Raw genomic sequence first — 20,720 nt, 5'->3', positions numbered from 1 at the left:
GCCTGCCGAGTCTCATTCACCTGCCTGGGATCAGCTACTTGCAGGCTGAGGCCAGACAGACACTAAGAACCCAGCCACGGTACTGCAGTATTGTGTGCTAGCACCTTGCCTCAGCATGGGCACGGTCAAGGCAGGCCCTCTCCACAGGGACTGCCAGTCTCTCCGATAAGAGTCACTAGTCTAAAATGAGCAGCACAGTGGGTGGCTGGGGGTCGCTGGGGGAAATTGAGAGTAAAATAAGCCCCCCCAGCAAAAAAGAGTTAATGGGATGACTTCAAGATTGGGGGGTCACTGGCCTTTGGAAGATGGAAGCCTCCCCACACTGCAGAACTTTCGGGGTTCCCGACATAGCACTTATAACACAATCCATAACTAAGGCTGGCATCCAGCATGGCCAATCACTTGCCTAACCAATTAGCAAACATATAAATGTCCCTTGACTCAGGTTCCCTGAATGCAGATGCCCCTTAGAATTCTTCTGCTGGGAATGTAGAGTTTGAGGCACATGCTGAGCTGAGCAGCAGTCCAGACTGCCAGTTTTCACTTTCAAACCAGCAAAAACATGGAAAACTCAAGAAAGTTTTTTGCATTGGGCTCCAGAAAAGTGTGCAGAAATTATGTTTATGTATTCAGGGGGCTTACGACCTACCTCATGTTATACATGTAAAGACTAAGACCCACAGAGGTCACCTAGTTTATAAAAAGAGTGGCTAAGAGAAGCCTTAGCTGGATCATATGACCACAGTCCCGAGGTCAGAAGGAACACGACTTCTCGTGAGTGAAGCTGACTGATTTCCCTGCTTCCCTCTGGTGGGAGTGAAATCTAGGGCTTCTATCACTGAGGCACAATGCCAGCCCTACTGTGATTTGTATAGAAGAATCAATTTCATTTCCAGCAAATAAAAAAAAAATGTAGGAAAGGAGAATGCAGATTATGACTTAGTCCTTTATCTAGAACACAGATCAAACACTGGAGCCAAAACAGGTACAGAGAATGCCAGAGAAGGTGAGCTGAGGACAGTGATGCCTCCCCAGAGCAAAGAGAACTCAGACAGCGGCAGACAGACTCGCCAGAGGACCAGCTGCAGAGAGAAAAGGGTGCTGTCTTTGGTAAAAACTATCAGGGCACAGCTTTTGGCTGTCTTTAGGCATCCCCAGTATGGTTCCTGGCACACAGTAGGGGCTCCATAAACAGCCCTTCTTTTTCTTCTCTTCCATATGGAACAGGTAAGATGTTTGTAATCTCCTTGGTACACATTATAGTGAAGTAACCAAGCCTAGAGAGGTATGTGGTAAAAGTGCAATGTTGAGGGCAAGGCCTACCCCCTCCCAGTCAGGCTGTTATCATGGCAACGGGATGGAGGCTACTGCAGTCTCCATTTCTCTCCCTGACTCATGGATACCTGCCAGGCAGCAGATGGCCTGTGTGGACGATTACCTTTGCTTTGCCGCAGTGTATTTAAATTAAACAAACTGGCCTCTTTGCTGCTGGTTACCAGTCAGGTGTCCTGTCAGAAAAACAAAAACAAAATCCAGGCAGAAAGGAGCTGTACGTCTAAAATTTAGGCAAGGCAGCTGCGGCTATATGGAGACTGAGAAACGGATAAAGAACAGGCTCAGAACACTTCGCCTCACAGAGTAGGTAAAAGGCTCTCACACACCATTCTGCGCTGGTGCTGGAGCTGGTGCTGGGAAGATGCAGCTGCACCACTAACTGTGCAGAGACTGGTGGGCTGTCTCCGCTGCAGTCAGCCCTGATGCAGGATGGGAAAATAACTGCCTTACTGGACTGCTGGCAGGCAGGACCGGGCATGGCAGCCACATCACAGGAGATCAGGGATGAGAGAGGACCAGCAGCAATAGAAAAGGCAGTGGATACATTACGCTTGGGTTGAACTCAAGCAGGGATGGGGAGCAGGAACATCCCGCCTCAGCAAGCGCCCATTTGCAAGAACAGGCTGGCAGGACCTTAAAAGACAAACCTGGTCTCCAGACACCTCATACAGCACTGAGGAAACTTTGATGTTCCTCTGCTCTGGGAATATGAATCTATCTATTGCATATCTGATGGAATGACAAGGCACCAACAGGACTGCATATGGTCCCTCTGCCGAGGACTGTCACCTGTGTCCCTACACCATGATATGAAACTCAGGACCCATATCTGAGCAGTCAATCACTGCAGAGGCCTGTGGGGTCTTCTGGGATTTCTAGTGTTCTCTAAGTGGATCAACAGTGTTGGTAGTAGTGTACATTTGGCACCCAATCATCATGATTTTCTCTTTATATGAGTCACACTAAGTTACACAGAAGCTAGAACTTACTCCTGGACTCAAAGGGGTAGAAGAGAATGTATTTACTTATTTTCCTTGGTGGGAGGAAGAAAGTGTATTGCATCTCTGGAACAGAGCACAATTTACTATAACTTACAATAAACTCGAAGAACAGGAGAAAGCTGATATTTACTCTTTCAGTTGAGAAAGTTCACACACTGTAAGACTAGAATTCTCCTGCTTCTCCTGTGTGTGTTGTCCCCATGTAAGATGGTCTCTCCACCGGGTCCCCAGCGTAGGGTTTCAAAGCCAATTCCCAGAAAAATGATCACAAACCTCACTAAGAGAAACCTCTATGGATAACACCAAATACGCAAATCACAGTAAGAAACAAAACTAGACATGTACGTGGGAGGAGGTGGTCCTAATTTGAAAGCTAGGTCGGGGAGAAGGCAGAAACTCAAACCTCCCAAGGATACTTTAAAGTTCAACAAGGCACACTGAAATCCTACTTGTATGAGGGAGAACGGCACCTCTTTCAGTAATACTCCACTTGGGGCTGAAGAGATGGCTCAGAGGTTAAGAGCACAGGCTGCTCTTCTAGAGGACCAGAGCTTGGTGCTCAGAACCCAAGAGCCCCCTGTAATTCCGGATCCAGTGGATACAACTTTCTCTCTTAGTGTCTGTGGGCACCTGTACACGTGTGGCACACAAAGACACACATACAGGAAATCAAAGCAAAAATCACTAAGCAGCCACCTCCACCATCACCACTACCACCTGCTGCTCTTCACACGCCTGCTACATGTAATGTGGTCATTACACCCCGGGCCTTGCCATTGGATGGACCCAGATTCCCGCGCTCCCATTCAGCTCTGCCATTTACTAGCTGTGTGCTCTTGAGCAACTTAGCTCCTCTGTGCCTGAGAGTCTTCACCTGCAAAATGGAGATAACTGTATCTGCCTCACGGGGCTGGTGGGGATGAGTACTCTACACACCACTCTTAGCCATTATGCTATTGAGAAGTGCTGGGTGGTGATGTGGGTGAAGTGACATCTCTATTTCAGCAGGCCTGAAGTAAATTGAGAACCCAGGCAGCGATGTGAGAGCCAGTAGGTTTCAAAGTCACCAAAGAAACTAGTGACCAACTAGATTTCTGTATGCCCTTCTTGGTGCATAGCACTTTTCTCACTGGAGTCAATGACAAAAGAGCAAAGAATTATGACATTAGATGCTTATAAAAAGGGTTATGCACTTGTTCAGACAGAAGTGAGGTTTTTACAGTCAAGGCCTTGTCAGTCAGAAGGGCTGTCCACTCGCATATGACTCACTACCCACTTTAACTTCCGTGGTGAGGTTATTGAGGGGGCACAGTGATGGTTGGAGAAGATAAAGCTTTTTTTTTTTTTTTTAAAGAGGTACCTGTATCTGGGAGTTGGAGAGATGGCTCAGCAGTTAAGAGCACTAGCTGCTCTTCTAGAGGATCTAGGTTCAAGTCTTAGCACCCACATGGAGGTTCACAACTCTTTGTAACTCCAGTTCCAGGGAATCTGACACTCTCACACAGACATACAAGCAGGCAAAAAACCAAAGCACATTTTTTAAAAAAGTTAAAAAATTTCTTTTAATGTTTTTAAAAGAGGTATATGTAGGAGCTGGAGGTGCAGCTTGGCAGCGGCAGCACAGTGCTTTCCTAGCATGTGTGAGGTTCCAGGTTAGAGCTCCGGTACCACAAAGCAACACAGGAGTCTACTCTAATATGCTACAGAAAATCTTTGCAGAGTTAACTCCTCCCCAACCTGTCCTTCTGTCAACTCCAAGAGTCTCCTGTTTTAGTGACTATCTCTTTGAAGTTCTCTGGGCTTTCGAGAGAATCCTCAATCTTTCTCTGCCAGACTCTCTCTCCACTGCTGTTTCCAACACTGATTCTGTGCTGAAGACTTCCAAATCTACCTTGTTGGGACAGCTTCCCCACTGCAGTTTTAACTGCACATCTCTAGGTATCTAGAAGGTCTGCTTGATTAGTCATATAACCAAAAATATGGCAACCAAGATCACACCCAACCCAAAACAATGTTCACACTTGTTCTGTTGGTAGAGACCTTCATTTTCTCAGATTTTGGGGTTCCAAACCTAGAATCCATAGATCACTCTGCCTTTTCTTTGGCTGTTTGATAGACATTAGGTAGCATTCCGGAGAGAGTGAGTCCTAGAATCCAATGCTCTTTCTGTAGAGGGGGAGGGGAGTTTTTTAGTCTAGTGTGTGTAGAGTTTCCTACATGGGGGACAGTTTTCATATCATATATACATTACAGTCAGGAGAGGAAAACGCACAAATACAGGACAGGATGGAAATAAGACAGTAGAAACTGTCTTAGCTTGTCTTCCATGGGGTGATGAAAACACAGATATGCCCCTCAGAAACAAGAATTATTTCCCCTTTCTAATCACTCTGACTGAAAACTCCTTGCTGATGTTCGAGGAGCCCTGTGAGAGTATATTTATATTTCCTCCTTTTATAAAATGAAACCAAAACCAGAACAAGGAACTGCTGGGGCCCTGAAGTGAGCATAGATGCAAGACTGATGAACAAGCACACTGGGGACTTCCACAAGACATCTGCAGGACACTAGGTCCAGAGGTCAGTCTGTGTGCGTAGAGACTGGGACTCAGGGTAAAGGGTAGGAGATTATCTTGAAGTACCAAACATCAATTCACCAAAAGCTACACTTTCGCAGACTTAGGAGAACTGGAGTGTATTTAAGGTAGGATGGTGATGGCCTGGCTTACAGTTCTGTATTTAAGGCATTGTGTCAACCAAAAAGTTACTCTCCTACTAACCGGAAAATTACTTTCATGCTATCAGAGAATGGAATTTGTGTTGATTTATTTTATCCTCTAACAGACTAAGCTCATTGCCTCTAATACATGTAGCAGAGAACTACTGAGCCAGTGACTAAACAGCAACAATTGCTGTGTTGGAAGTAGATTCAGGCTTCTGCTATGGTGTGAGGAACACGGGGGTGGGGGTGGGGCAGCTGTAGAAGGAGGAGCATAGAAATCCTTCAGGGAAAGCCGGACTCCTGGTCACAGTCAGCTTACTTCATTGGCGTTATGAGGTCCAGAAGTGAAACTACCTTGTGTATTGAGTCACTGGGGGGAGGGGGATGTATAGGTGAGATGTCTCCAAAGGGAACTGAACATCTGAAATCCTCCCAGATAGGAATGATGCAGACTGTAGCAGCTCTGGGGCCAAGTGTTCTGGTGAACATATTTACTGCCAACACTGGCCACCAGCACCGTGGCTACCTTTGCCTTGTAACTTGCAGATAAATACCACCACCACCCTTGCATTGTTGGCACTGGTGTTTTTCACTCAGCAATAATTACATTACTTTCAAATGATACAAATGACTACAGATATACTGCAAGTTATAGACTATCTATGTCAAATGGTGATTTTATTTTATATAATATTTTTAGACAGAACTAATACAAGTAAATCATATCAATATATGAACTTGGCACTCCTCTATTTTTAGAAGCACTGAAATTTGTCTGTCTTTCCATCTATCTATCTATCCATCTATCTATCTATCTATCTATCTATCATCTATCTATCTATCTATCTATCTATCTATCATCTATCTATCTATCTATCTTCCTACCTACAGAAAGAATAGCTCTATATTATCCTGGGTGTCATAGAGATTTATCTGCCTCTGTCTCCTGAGTGCTGGGATTAAAGGTGTGTGTCACCACACAGGGATGAAATTTGTCTTTCTGATTCCTTGTTGTAAAGAGGATTTCTGAGTCACAACTTAGTCTCCTGAATGGATCTGCCTATTACTTGAGAATAGTTGGAAGAGAATTGCTGCTACAGGCACGTGAACTGGTTATGCTCCTCACAATTAATGCAGTGATTAACTCATGCGGTCTTCTGGTTAATGGTGGTTTTCCCTCAGCAAATATTTATTGAGTAGCTGCTGTGCAGCAGGCTGGGTCAGAAACTGGACAGTGAAGAGAGCTTTCGAGGTCCTTTAATTTCTTTTCATTACAGTCTCAAGATGGTTCTGGGCATGATTAACCCTATATCGACCAATCTAGCCTAATGAGCTTTTTAAACTACAGAGTACACCGTCTGGTAAGCATGCCATTCTGCCTTGAATTACAATCTTTGTAGTGAGGGAAAACAGACAGAAGTATTGCTAGGTAAGGGCACTCTACACACTGAGAAAGTGGGTGAGGCTGAAGGTAGGGCTGTAGCCTCAGTAAGCTGTGCTTCTAGATCTATTCATTTCTTTTCAGTGCTTGCGATGGAACCCAAGGCCTCCTATATGTTAAGGATGGAGGTACCTCTGCCCCAACCAGCATCAAAAGCTTTAACTATCAGCACTACTATCCACTACTCTCAAGTTCTTGTAAAGTCAAAACAACTATAATACTGTGACATAACAAGTATGTAGTTGGTCTTCTGTCCTAGGTTCAGCCACAAGAGCTTCTAAGAGTCTTTAGAATCACCAGAAAGATAAGAGTGTACGTATGCCACGGCAGTGCTCAGGGTGGGAACTGTCTGCCAGAAAGCCCCCAGCATGAGTAAGTATTGGAACTTGCTGCCCTCTCCAGATTTCTGAGGAATGAAGACAGAGATGCTGTTAATTCCCCACGGCCAGTGACTAATCAATCGAGCCTGTGAAGCAGAACCTAACCATCCTGAACGAAGAGTGCAGTGAACACATCTCCATGCCAGTGTCACCAATGCTGGCAAAGAACTCCTGCACCAGGGACCGTCCAGACCCTGCAGTATGTACCTCTTTATCTATCCGCTCATTTGTATCTTTTAGAACAGCCTTAGTGTTAAATTGGGAACAACAAAGAAGGGATTCTCTTAGTTGTGCAAGCCATTACTGCAAATGATCAAAACTGAGGAACAGGAAATCATTTCTAGTTAAATCAGAAGTGCAGGCAGCTGGAGACCCAGTACTTACAGCTGGTATCTCCAGTCGGGGTCAGTCTTGTGAGATGAGCCCTGGACCTGGGGGTCTGGGGCTAAGCCTAGTTAGTGTCATAAACCACACCACCAGTTGGCGTCTGTAGTGAAATAGAAACTGTTCGATGCAAAACATAGTTGCATATTTGGTGTCTGAAGTGTTCCGTGAGTAGAATCTTAATAGTAGTTAGTAATAAACCTTCACAGGGGCTGGAGAGATAGCTTCGTAGTTAAGAGCATTTGCTGCTCTTCCAGAGGACCCACACTGGATGGCTCAAAACTAACCTATAACTCCATCTTCATGAATCTGACATCTTCTGGCCTCTCTGACCCCCAACACCCAAAGTAACTCTTCATTTAAAAGTTTTGCCATCACACTCAACAATGAAATGGGCTCCAGAAGGTTTGGCTCTAAGATTTACAATCTTCTTGAAATCTTTTCATCTTACAAATAAAAAAAAAATTACTGAATTATGTAATGTCTTTCAAGCCAACATGGAGCCTTAGAACTGACCTTAGGTGAATCCAGTGTGATTTCCTGTGGGAACAGCAGGATTTTTTTTTTTTCCATCTAGATGGACACAGTTTTATCAGACTGTAAGGACCAGGGGTATGTGTTTGTGCGGTTAGACATGGAAAATTTCTTTTTCCATCTCAAGAGATAGTGATCTCACACAGAATGAAGGGTCACTGGTCAAGTATGTTGTGTTTGAATCATGTCTGCTCAAGGCTAGCTCTGTTTACTTACTTAACATTTTTTGAGTCAGCATCTCATACAGCCCAGGCTGCCCTTGAACTTGTTATTTAACTTAGGATGACCTCGAACTCTTGATCTTTCCTCCCAGGTGGTAAGATCACAGTCATGTTCTCCATGCACAGCAAGGACAGAATTAAATTAGCCTCACAGTGCTGAAAATTCCCATTTTATAGACTACTGTTTTACGTTATTTCATTACGTGTGAAGAAAACGCAATGTTCACCAAAGCTCTGCTGCCATCTGCCCTCTCCTCAGGCAGGGAAGAGGGTCCCTCTGGGCTGTCAGGCACAGAGGTAGCAGGACATGGTAGTGAGGGAGGCCGCTGGGAGGGAACTCCCAGAAAGTGCTGTCAGCTCCACAGGGAGCTTCTGGGGACAGGGATGAGGAGGAGGGGCGCACTGGTGGTCAGCCCAACTGAGGGCGATGGCACCTGTGTTGGCAGCCGGCCACATCGAGTGAAGGGAAGAGGCTGTCCGAGATGTGGGGAGGAGAGACAGGAAAGACTAAGGTCCCTTGCTTTTCCCTTCAACCCAGTCACTCACTGTCCTTCTGCGAGGAGGAGTCACTATTGTCTTCTCTCTGACTTCTAAACAAGCTGGAGCCACATTTCCCTACCCTCTTCAAGTCAAGTGTGGCCATGTACCTTGCTTTGATCAATGAAGGGGATAAAAGTGATTAAGCTGACATTTCCTGGTAAAAATGTTTAAAATCTGGGTTTGGTTTTCCATCCTCCTCCTTTGCTGAGGTAAATGGACCTACTGATAGAGACATGCTATCTGATTAAAGAGACAGACAAAAACTTTGCATGAATTCGGGGAACAGGCCAAACAAACCAAGCAAGAACAAACCAAGCAAACTTATTACACTGGCATCCACGGGACCATGGGGTACTTATCCAGGCTTTCTTCTCTCACAGTCTCTCATCATTCTTGCCTCTGCCACTCACGACCAATGCTCTCCTAGCTGGAAACACTCATATTACATCTAACACACCAATAAATCCACACTTCTGAAGATGTGGAAACATTTCTCATTTTGTTTTACACATATAGATGCTTTGCTGCGTGTATGTGTACCATACCATGTGCATGCAATACCTTTGGCAGCCAGAAGAGGGTACTGGATTCCCTGGGACTGGAGTTAAAGACAGTTATGAGCCACTGTGTTGAGTGCCAGGCATTGAACCTGAGTCCTCTGGAAGAATAGTTAGTGTTCTTAACTGCAGCCATTTCTCTAGCCCCCCAAAATGGGTAATTTTAAAATTAAACATCTTATATTCCTTTTTTAAAATTAGCATTTTGTATTTCTCTTTTGAATTTGGTTTAACATGGACAGGCCCTTAAGTTATCAACAAACAAACATAAACAAACATCAACTGTCCCCAAAGACCATTAATTAATTAATAACCATACTGTTCAAAACACCCTACATCAGCCAGGCATGGTGGCGCATGCCTGTACTCCCAGCACTCTGGGAGGCAGAGGCAGGCAGATCTCTGTGAGTTCGAGGTCAGCCTGTGAGTCCAGGACAGCCAGAGCTACACAGAGAAACCCTGTCTCAAAAACAAACAAACTCAGGTGACAAACATCCTGAGTCACCTGCTTTCTGAGCTCCCAAAGGCTCAGAGCAGGAAGACCACTAAGTCAGTCAAGAAGGCAGCTGGAGCCAAGGCCTATTGGAGACCACAGGACATCTACAGTCATCCAAAGAGCTCTTCCCTTCCATGCATATTCATTCATAACATATTATTTGGAGCTGAGGTCACTCCTACTACCCAGAAAGCTGTTTTAGGCAATTAAGGTCACTCCAGACACAAAACCAGAAGAAAATAAAAGAACGTGAAAATGCAATGGTAGCCTGGCTAATCATGCATAATTAAATAAGCAGAAATTAAACAAGCTTGGGTTTAAAGTCAGAACATGCTCCCCTAGGTAAACAGGACCCAGCCTTAGGCCACTGCCCACCATCATGGAGGAAAACTTCTGAGGGTTTTACCCATAACCATCTCCTCCGAGATCACGTGATACAAGGAGGGAAGGGGAAGGTAAGGAACAGAGGAGCATGCAAAAAAATAAAAAAATTAAAAACAGAGAGAAAGAGAGATGCTGGGGAGAATTCTGAAGTCCACTTACTGCCTGTTTTTGCTCTTCCTCCTAGAGGTGTTGAAGATGAAAAAAGGCAGAAGAGAAAAAGAAAGACATTAATGCCCGTCACCACAAACACTGTAAAGAAATGACAGGAGAATTGGGTAAACTTGGCCAAGCAAAGGTCTGGAAGCAATGGCCGGATTCACCAGAAGAGTACCAGGGGGTTACAGTAAATGACAGTCCTCAGTCCCAACTGGTTAATGAATACAATGGTGACTTCCAAAGAACCTTAGAAACCATTTAGTTCAATTTCTTCTTTTTTTTTCCAGAAACCCTTTTCTAGGATGTTTGCTTGTTTGTTTATTTATTTATTTATACACACCTGCATGTGTGCCTGCAGGCCAGAAGAGGGCACCAGATCTCGTTATAGATGGTTATGAGGCACCATGTGGGTGCTGGGAGTTGAACTCAGGACCTCTGGAAGAACAACCAATGTTCTTACCCTTTGAAGCCATCTCTCCAGCCCATTTAGTTCAATTTCTACTTCTTCATTTACAGAGCAAGAAAACTAGCCTCTAGTCTCAGCCACTTAAGTAAACTGAAAGAGGAAGTTCAACATCAACTCAAAATCCCAATTACCACTCAAGCTCACCATTCACAATATGCACGTATGTTTAGGTCCCCATCTCCAGGCAGCTGTCCCTGTGTTTTGGAATGCGGACCACCAGCATCAGTATTACCTTGTCAGAGATTAATGTTCTAGGCTAATCAAAGCTCTGGTAGGAGTGGGGATCCAAAATGCACCCCAAAGAGTCTTGATCTTAGCATCCCATGTGATGGTGCCACCTGACCACAGGTGCTTTTCTTCTTTCCCAGGCTCCCCTCACCATAACCAAGCTGACACCACATGGGTCCATTAGCTTTCAAGCTGCTCTGTTTCCTTCAGGGATACTTAGGCGTGCCCATTTCCCCCAGAGAACTGGAAACTGATTCAGAACCCTGGGGCCTTTCCAAAAAGGATTCTAGGGGCTGGGATATAGCTCAGTTGCTAGAGTGCTTGCCTAGTTCCACGAGGCTCTTGGTTTGATCTCCTGCACTACATAAACCAGGCAGGGTAGCTCATGACTGTCATTCTGGCACTAGAGAGACTGACACAGGAAGATTAGGAGTTCAAGGCTGTCTTTGGCCACACAGTTAAAGGCCAGACCAGAATACATGAGACCATGTCACAATAAAACATAAAATAAAACACAAGTCCCCAAGAGGAGGAGGAAAACAAAATTTTAGGGCTAGGCATTGTGGTCCATGCCTGTAAGCCTATCACTAGGAAGGCAGAGGCAAAAGGATGCTGTATCCATACAGAGGACAGCTTGAGGGAGGGAAAGGAGAACAGAACTCTCAATCTCACTTCTATAGTATTCTAACACAGGTTTACTTAGTATTTCTCATGCATAAGGCACTAGAAACATAGACAGGCTTCTCTTTCAGAACCTCACAGTAAGGGTAGGCAGAGCAGGTTATGAACACAGACAGACAAAAGAAAACAAACTGAAAAAAGATAAACCTTCTGAGTCTCCCTTGTCTTGGTCACTGTCTCTCTGATCTCTTTGCTTTTTCTTTCTGTGCCTCACATGGTAACTGTGGTCAGGGAGCCTCCATAGTTCCCCAGTATATAAATCAATATACAGCATGGTAGCTCTACCTATGCTGGGTCCCTGGGTACAGTGGGCCCTCTGTATCCAGGAAGAGGGGCACAGGAATGAATATATGCTCCTGCTCTTGAAGTGTCTGCAGGTCTGGGTGTGAGGGAGAGTGCTCTGTAAAGGAACTGCACAAAGGAGAGGGGGAAACGTGGAGGATATTTTTCATTCCTGCAAGGGAGAGACAGATATGGACTCGAAACTCAATGAGCACTGAGAAATCCCTTGAGGCTCAGTGTAGTCAGGGAGGAAGCTCTTTATGCTGAGAGCCAGCTGCCAGCATCAGGACTTACCCGGCTCCCAGTAGCCAGACAGAGGCTCTGAGCACTGTCTGGGCCACCTGAGAGGCTTCCGGTCACACCTGCAGTGTGGAGGGACTAAGCTGCAGCTTGGAAGGACACTTCTCTGAGGCACACAGACCTCCAGCCAGCAATCACTGGGCAAGGAAGCTGCCAGAGGAGACGTATTATGCAATTTAAAAATCACTGGCACTACTTCCTGAAATAGCAACTGAGATCAGCCGAGCACGGTGGCACACGATTTTAATCCTAGCACTGGGGAGGCAGAGAGAGGATCTTTGTTCAGCTGAGTTCAAGACCAGCCTGGTCTATACAGTGAATGCCTAGTGAGCTCCAGGACAGCTATGTTTACAGAGTGAGAGCGGCTGGGAGGGGTGGGGCAGTCCTCACAAGCTGAAATTCCGGCTGTGCTGAGAATGCTAAGTGTTACCATGTCCTTCAGGTTCGATGCTGAAGAAAAGCGCAGCTTTAGTTTAACACAACAGGGAAGCTGTTGTGTTGGCTCACGCATGTATTCCTGGCACTTGGGAGGCTCGGGCCTGTCTCAAAATCAGTCTTGAAAGAAAAATAAACACAAGGAAGTATGGAAATTTCAGAAACAATATATCAAGACCACACCATGTTCACTCTGCTGTGTGTGTTGCTCCAGAACATGACACCACTATGACCTGTGGGAACACAGGCCAGGCTAGGATGGGCTGACATACAGGGCAGTGTTCTCAAGACTGAGGAGGTCTCGTAGTTGAGAGATCCAGGCAAAGTATTCCCTAGGCTGGGGTTACAGAAACTCACACAAGCTAGTCACACAAAGCCTCTAAGGCTCGGATATGAGGTCTGACAGCATTTCAGTCAGCTAAGGTCAGCCAACATGGACTGAAGAGCTGGGACTAGCCTGACTTAAAGGGGGTCATAACAACTCAGTTATGAGGCACCAATCTAGAAGAGCCCAGTTCCCTAAAAACATGGACTCTCTTCCATACGGTGGAAGTAGTAATAGCATAGTCCCTGCTACAAAGAGACTGACATTCTGACCCAAGCATAATGGTTGATGTCTGCAATCCCAGAACTCTGAGAGCTGAGGCAGAAGGATCATGAGTTCAAGGCTAGCCTGAAGATACAGGTGAGTTCTATGGCAGTCTGTTAAAAACCAATGCAAAAGCAGTATTAGAAAAAATTAAAATGAAGTAAAAGTGTTGAAAGCAAGAGTTAGAAACAGAAATATTGACATATAATTATTTATAGATTAAATAGGTAATTTGAGACATAGGTTAGTAACATATTGATGAATCAAGAAAAATGAGAAAGGAAACATATATACAGAAATGTGGGTACCTGAGTGTCCAATGACATTATATCATTAAAAGAAAAAAACAAACAAGAAGATTGCTGACACTCCTTGGTGACAGGGACTGAGTCTAATCATTATTCATCAACTATTTAATATGAAATTTAGAAACTTAAAAAAATATATGTATATACAATAACACCTATTAATAATTTATATATAAACATATACTTTATAATTATATAATTATACTATATAAACACGTAACACATATTTACAAATATATAAATATAATATAATTTGTATCATTAACATATATATAATAGTTATTATTATTTTGAGATAGGGTCTCACTATGCAGACCAGGTTGGCCTTGAACTCATACAGATTCCCAGCCTCCACCTTCCAGAACTGGGTTTAAAGGCATGTAGCACCACATCTGGCCTATGATTTATTTTTTACTTATGTGTATGTGTGGGCACCTGTTCATCTATATGTGTGCATGTGTATACAGGTGCCCTCAGAGGGCCAGAAGAGGGCATGGTGGTGCACAATAATCCCAGAACTTGAGAGGTAGAGGCAGGCAGACCTCTGGAGTTCCAGGGCAGCCTTGGTACACAGAAAGATCTTGTCTCATAAAAAACCAAGCAAAGTAAACTGAAAACATCACAGCTGGGCACCCCCCCACCCATGTGCGGCTAACGTTTGGGAGCCCCTCCCTGAAAGAGAGGTTGACAAGGCAAGGGCAGGGCATGCCCACATCATCTCCCGCCCTACAAGTGTGCCAGTCCCATAGGGTGGCGCTTTCAATACCTCGCAAGGTGCAAGGCGCAAGGCATCACCCAAGACAAACGCTTATGTACGCAGCTGCTGTTAGAGTGGGGGATGGGGCCACTGGGTTGAATATCTGACAACTGGAGGGAACTGGGCCGACCAGATGCCTGGATAAAGTTTTCTTGGAATTAGACTCACTTGCACACAAAATACTTCTGAGAGGAAATCTGCAACAGGGTCTATGCAGAAACACATCCATGCATGTAAAATAAACCAGACACCAGGACCAAGCTAGGGTCAGAAACCCTCAGCTCAAGACTAAAAGCTTGAGAAGTAAAGCATCAGTTTCCAACGCAAACACACTTCTGCCAGTCGCTGGGACCCACTGGCTTTCTTATTGCTAGGGGCTGGCTCAGAACACAGACGTCTGGGCCACTGCGTTCTTGAGTTAGCGCACAGGACCCTTGTCACCTCAGGCCTGCGCGGATCACATGAGTCTCCTATTATCCTTTAGCCTGCTGCTCTTCTAATCTGCCAAGTATTGTCTCAAATTTGTTTTTTAAAAACTTTAATAAGTTCTCTCTTTCACAGATTTACATTAATCTCTTCAGCGTGCTCTGGCTGCTGTGTCATGCTGTGCAATGTGGCGGGGGTACAGCCGTGACAGGTAGGGCCTTAAACCCAGACACACGGGCAACTGTGCTCACATCTCTTACACACCCACCGAGTGTTGCTGTCCAGTGCTAACACACTGCCCAGGTGAGGGTTCATAACGCCAGCCACCACCTTTCTTTAATCTAGAGGGTAAGGGGCTGTAACATACTTTCCAGCAAACACGGAAGCGGCTGAAAATATGGATTTATTCACTTCCCCTGTACACTAAACCTAGAGTGGATTTTCTGATTATTTTTTCTAATAAAGTTACTATGGAGACTCAGGATGAGTAAGATGGTTTATGATATCCGCCTGACCAGGTTAAGGGACGTCCACAGGAATGGTTGCACTATTCCCAGGCGTGGCCCTGAGTAATGAAGAGAGCTTGGTACTGGAACCAGCAGACCAAGGACAGAAGATATGATTTTACTAGCAGGGAAAGCCATTGTCCAGCCCACAGAGGAACTGGATAGAACCAGAAGGCAAGGAAAACAAGTGTGTTCCCTCTTTGGGGGAGAGGTGTTTACTACACTGGAGCTCCCTGGCTTCGGTCCCTCAGACTCCAGAACTTAGGTCAACAACCCAACACCCATTTCTTATAACCCACCCTCTGGACTGGGATAATACAGTCAGGTTCTCAGGGCTTTAGACACATGGATCACACCATTGGCTTTCCCGTGTCTCCCTTGTAGACTCCTCTGCCTCCATGATGGAGCAAGCCACTTCCCATAAGTCCCCATGTATAGCTATAAATATGCTGGCATTGGTTCTCTGTGAACAACCAAATACAATTTGCCTACTATACTTATTAAAAAGAGGACACTTAATGTTTGCCAAATATTTGAAAACCCATCTTATTAAAAGAAACATTTAGCTGGGCAGTGGTGGCACATGCCTTTAATCCCAGCACTCAGAAAAGAGAGGCAGGCATGGGATCTCTTAGTTTGAAGCCAGCCTGGTCTACAGAGAGAGTTCCAGGACAGCCGGGGCTAAACGGGAAAACCCTGTCTCGAAAAACAAAAAACCAAAACAAAGAAAAAAACAAACAAACAATAAAACAAACTGAAGTAGTTGAGAAACAGTTTTCATTTATATAGTTAACACCTGCTTTACAAACATCCTTACTTGTAAATATTTTATTTTTATGTGGATGAGTGTTTTCCTTGCATTTATATGTGTACCACTTGTGTGCCTGGTGCTCATGATGCCAGAAGAGGGTGTCGGATCCCCTGGCACTGGAGTTACAAACATTTGTGAGGTGCATGTGGGTGCTAGGAATACAATGTGAGCCTTCTGGAAGAGCAGCCAGTGCTCTTGACCACAGAGCCAAAGAAATTACCTTTACCTGCTAGGGCATCTATAAGCTCTAGGCTAATATCAATGACTGAAACCCAGTCAGGCTACCCTTATGCAGATTTGCCTGAAAACTTCCTAGGCCCAACAGTGCCCAGCTGTTTGGTGCGAGACGCAGTGGGAACGGAGCACACAGGTGGGGTCTCACCTTCAGCAGCTTCATCAGCCCCTCCAGCTGCACCATCAGCTCCCGCCTACTCTCCTGCAGTGCTGACATCCTCTGCTCCAGCTCATCTTTCCTCTGCCTGCCCAAGAGGAGGTAGCAGCTCATCAGAAATGAAAGCTTGTGACTGGCAAGTCTCAACTCATATATAAAGGTCAAAACCAAAAGGGCATGAAATACCTATAAATGAACCCTACCTTTTGTATGTCACTTCATAAATAGAGGTTGTTTTGTTTTACAAAAGATCTCCTTTATCTCATGCTGCCCTTAAACTCCACGTAGCTGAGGGTAACCCTGAACTTTTGATCTTGCCTCCACCACCCAAGGATTATAGACATGCACCACCATGCTTGGTTTATGCCGTGCTGGGATTCAGGGTTTTGTGTGTGCTGGGCAAGCACTCTACCAACTGGGCTATATCCTCAGCCCTTCTATTCTCAAGAGCAATGTAGGCAACTCTACCAGCGTCTGTCATTGTTTGTAACTCTGAACAATTATTTTCTTTCTTTTCTCATTCTCTCTCTCCTTCCTTCTTTCTCCCTCCTCCTTCGTTCGTTCCTTCCTTCTCTCTCTCTCTTTTCTTTTTCAGACAGGGTTTCTTTGTGTAACAATCCCTGGCTGTCCTGGACTCACATTGTAGAGCAGGCTGGCCTTGAACTCACAGAGATCCTCCTGCCTGCTGAGTGCTGGGATTAAAGGTGTGCACCACTATGCCTGAGCAATTATTTTCTATTCCAAAATTCTAAAGAAATTCATTTACATCTTCTCTTGGAAGTCTGAAAGTTCTGTCTTTCTGTTAATTCATCTGCGATTGGCTTTGTACTGTGTGTGTCCCCATGTACAGATAACTGGCCTAGCTCAGTGATCAAACATCCCTCCTTGCTTCATGTTACAGGAGCTATTTCTAAAAGGAACTCCTGACTTCCCCTTGGACTTAAACTCCTGCTTCTTGCTTCTCTGTGTGGCATGGCATCCCTGGACTGGGCTTATGCTGACTGAATCTGCAATACTCTTCTAGTCACCAGACACTTTCAGTAACTGCAGTTCTGCAACAGATTCCAGAATGACAGTTTCTGTTTTTCTAGAAACACCTGTACCTGAGCCAATGAAGTGACACAGGTGGGTCTTAAGCTGACAGCTGCTGCTTACCCTCCACTGGAGTCAGCATTTGCTTCCTCTCTCTTAGTAAAGCACTTAACATGTGACCATCCCCAAAGTATGACAGTGAACAGTGGCCACCAAGTGTATAGCCCAAACAGAAATGAAGTGTTTTTTCTTTTCTTTATGAGATAGAATTTCACTGTGCAGCCATGGCTGGCCTGGAACTCATAGAGATCCTCCTGCCTCTGACTCCAGTGCTACTGTGCACTACTGTGTCCAGTCTGAAACGAAGCTTTGGGAGGGAAGGACAGACACACTGCATTGGCTAACTGTGTTCATCACATGGTTTAAATTCTTTATGCTCTACTTATTGATGATAACAATCTCAATGACAGGGTATAAGTAGAAAACCAATAATCATTGTTCCCCACCAAAAAGAAATCATGGTCAAAGCTCCAAAGAAAGCCCTAAAATTCTGCTATTGGCTATGTGTATCCCAGATGCTAGCACTTTCATAATTGTGAGGCAGCCGGGGTGATGCAGGTCTATAATCCTAGCCCTGGGGAGGGTGATGAAGGAATATTACCACAAGTTCAAAGCCAGCCTATACTATGTAAGGCCAAAAGTTCTAGGCCAGCCTTGGCTACAGAATGCAATCTTATCTCATCCCCACAAAAAGAAAATCAAGTATCAAATATAGAATTGTAAATGCTACAACAGAAACCAAAAGGCACATAATTTAAGAATTTAGAGCTCTGGTAAGAACCAAGACATCAGATTTGGTTTCCATAACGTCTTCACTAATGGGAACACATGTTTTTCTGGGACCAAGGAAAAAGACTGTCATTACTGATCTGGTCATTCCCACACCATGTTCTCTAGAGGAGACTTCCACATCCTCACCCAGAGAGCACAAACAGGGAGCCAACAATGCTCTGTTCTTCTGTCTGGCCCTATAGCCTTACGCTCTCAGTTCTTGAGGCACTGAACATTTAGAGAAGGGCGAGACGGTAGGTACCACAGTGAAGGGCAAGGCATCCCTTCACCCTTAGTCTCCTGTCTCAGAGCTGGTGCACAGGAAGTCTGCTGCCCTAGCCCTGCCTGTCTCAAGTGCCAGGAGCCTCTGAAATCAGAGCTTATAAGAGAAGAGGAGCCGGAACATGGTGACTGTAGTTTCCCCCCTTCTCTTGGCGGTTCAGGAAATCACGGTTGTCTTTTTAAGACAAGCCCTGGATGATAAACACCACCCACCACCTGGCTTGGGATCTGAGGGAGCACGGATCTCACCCAGCTCTGTGACGATGACTGAGGAGCCCCTAGGGTGGTCGGTGGAACTCTCGGGCCGTCTGTTCTGACAGGTCTGATTCTAACTGGTGAAAAGATTCTGTCCTACTAGTTTGGTTTCCCAATACAGGACTCCCCACCACAGTCTGCAGCCTGGGGGCAGGTAGACGAGCACTCACCTCAGCAAGCGCAGCTCCGCCAGCAGCGTGGGGTTCTGCTGGGCCTTCTCAGGAGTGGGCTGGGAAGCCTGCTCGTGCTCCAGCCGCAGGCGCTGGATCTCCTGCAGGATCTCTCTGAGGATGGAGGGGCACTGTGAGTGTCTGATGGCCCTTTCTTGCCCTCAGGGCCTCCTCTACCCTCTGTCCTGAGGCCTCTAACCCACCAAGTGTGAAACGGATGACAACAGTTTCACCTGACGGCTTCAGGTGCTCTGCCCACCAGTGATGTTCTTTTCAAGAACTTGGGCCTTCTCCAGGAAGGGGGCATGACAAACCGGGACATTTTATTTACCCTGCTCCCGTCCAGGGAAAGGGAACTTTTGCAAACTCCCAGTGGAGGTTCTATGTGGACCTCCCGACTCTTCCTCCATTCTCTCCCTTCCCTCATCTCCTGGCTCCTGCCATTTCCTTCTCAGTGCACGCTACACAAGGGCCAGTCTCCTTGTTCTGGTTTCCACCTTTTACTGCACAATGGTGTAATGTGTGGTCCCCGGACCCTTTAGCAACATTTAAAATGGCTCCTTAAAATAAAATGAGATCAGTGTAACAGGGCCAGGATAAGCGGCTAAGACAGAGCAAAATGCTACGGGAAGGAGTGGGGTGAGGAGCTATGAGGACACACCAGTGGGCAGGAAAGGTCCTCAGAGAGTCCCTCCAGGGGTGGCACAGCAGAGCTTAGAACAATCAGAACCAACAGCAGGCAGTGTATCTCCGGGTCCTGGACTACTCCTGCCTACTTGAGGAGTCATGCAGGGCTGGGTGGGTGGAGGTGGGGGGGTGAAGAGATCAAAGTCAGCCTCTGTTACACAGTGAGCTGGAGGTCAGCCTCGCTTACAATCCCAGAGAAACGCAGCCAGCCAACAAGCCAAGCAGCCTGTGAGGCGCTCAGGACCACACAGGACACGGTACTGGGCGTGACTACGGGTCAGGGAGGCACATTCTCACCTGTTCTTGTTTTCCAGTTCTGCAATGAGCTGCCTCTGCTGTTTGTTGGCATCAAAGTTGAAGCTGGCATCAGCGGGAGGACGAGTCTATGGTAGGGAGGGGGAGAGGTGTTTTGTTGTTGTTGTTTTGTTTCCCAAAGTCAAATATCCAGAGTCTCAGACTGACTGCTGATTCCCCCCCCTCCCAAAAAAAAAAAGCAGTTTTGGAGGTTCCATTTACCATAAAACCTATCCAACCCAACAATCTTTGCAAACTTAAACACCACAATCCAGTTTAATAACATTTTCCACCACCATAAAATAACCCCTTAGGACAGTCTGTCTTCTGTCGCTACCACCACTACCGAGCTCAGGCAACCACTGGACACTGCCGGACTTTCTACCTGGCTTTGCCTTCCCAGAAACTTCACTCAACAGAACCTTTCTGTGCATAGTCCTAGTTCTGGTTTCCATGCAGCACGAGTTTTTTGATGTTCACTTATGTTTGCTGCTGAGGAGTGTTCTCTTGCTTCCAGCTTTTAGCAATTACAGATGAAGCGGTAACGAGCTTTTACTTACAGGCTCCTGTATCAGTATACGCTTCGTGTTTTCACTTTGTACGTGTGTGCACGCAAGCCACGCTGTGTGTGCGGTGGAAGCACGTGCTTGAGTTGTCTCCCTCCTACCACGTGGGTTCCGGGACTGCACTCGGTCATCAGGCCTGTCGGCAGGCCTTGACCCACCCGGCAACCTCATTTCTTTGCAGCGCGCACACTGGCACGGAAATGCTGAGCTGTGTGCTAGCACTATAACTAAGGTCCCAGGAACTTCCACACTGTTTCCCAAAGGGGTTGAACC

General features: G+C 45.8%; 1 protein-coding gene and 1 long non-coding RNA gene across 13 annotated transcripts in view; one reads left to right on the top strand and one right to left on the bottom strand.

Annotated features, from left to right (window-relative positions):
* Positions 1 to 20,720, bottom strand: part of Dtnb (dystrobrevin beta) — a 201,574-nt gene that overhangs the window by 17,017 nt on the left and 163,837 nt on the right. For 9 of the 12 annotated variants that reach the window (XR_009584951.1, XR_009584948.1, XR_009584956.1 and 6 more), the window contains 4 exons: positions 19,885 to 19,970; positions 18,901 to 19,014; positions 16,322 to 16,418; positions 10,154 to 10,174 (listed from right to left, as the gene is read on the bottom strand). Coding sequence is in view for 3 of the 12 variants with exons in the window: in XM_060365205.1 (XP_060221188.1) it covers positions 10,154 to 10,174; positions 16,322 to 16,418; positions 18,901 to 19,014; positions 19,885 to 19,970 (318 nt within the window). In the remaining 9 variants the exon portion in view is untranslated. The remainder of the gene's footprint in view (positions 1 to 10,153; positions 10,175 to 16,321; positions 16,419 to 18,900; positions 19,015 to 19,884; positions 19,971 to 20,720) is intronic. The other 3 variants (XR_009584952.1, XR_009584957.1, XM_060365208.1) reach the window with 1 other exon arrangement.
* LOC132646702 (uncharacterized) lies at positions 4,900 to 10,744 on the top strand. Its single transcript, XR_009584958.1, has 4 exons — positions 4,900 to 5,039; positions 6,335 to 6,418; positions 6,901 to 7,077; positions 10,179 to 10,744. It is a non-coding gene; the product is annotated as an uncharacterized LOC132646702 (long non-coding RNA).

The sequence above is a fragment of the Meriones unguiculatus genome, chromosome 1 (assembly GCF_030254825.1).
Source record: "Meriones unguiculatus strain TT.TT164.6M chromosome 1, Bangor_MerUng_6.1, whole genome shotgun sequence".
In the NCBI taxonomy this organism is placed as follows: Eukaryota; Metazoa; Chordata; class Mammalia; order Rodentia; family Muridae; genus Meriones; species Meriones unguiculatus.
Note: the sequence above shows the minus strand (reverse complement) of the source record. Positions and strands in the feature narration are given on the sequence as shown.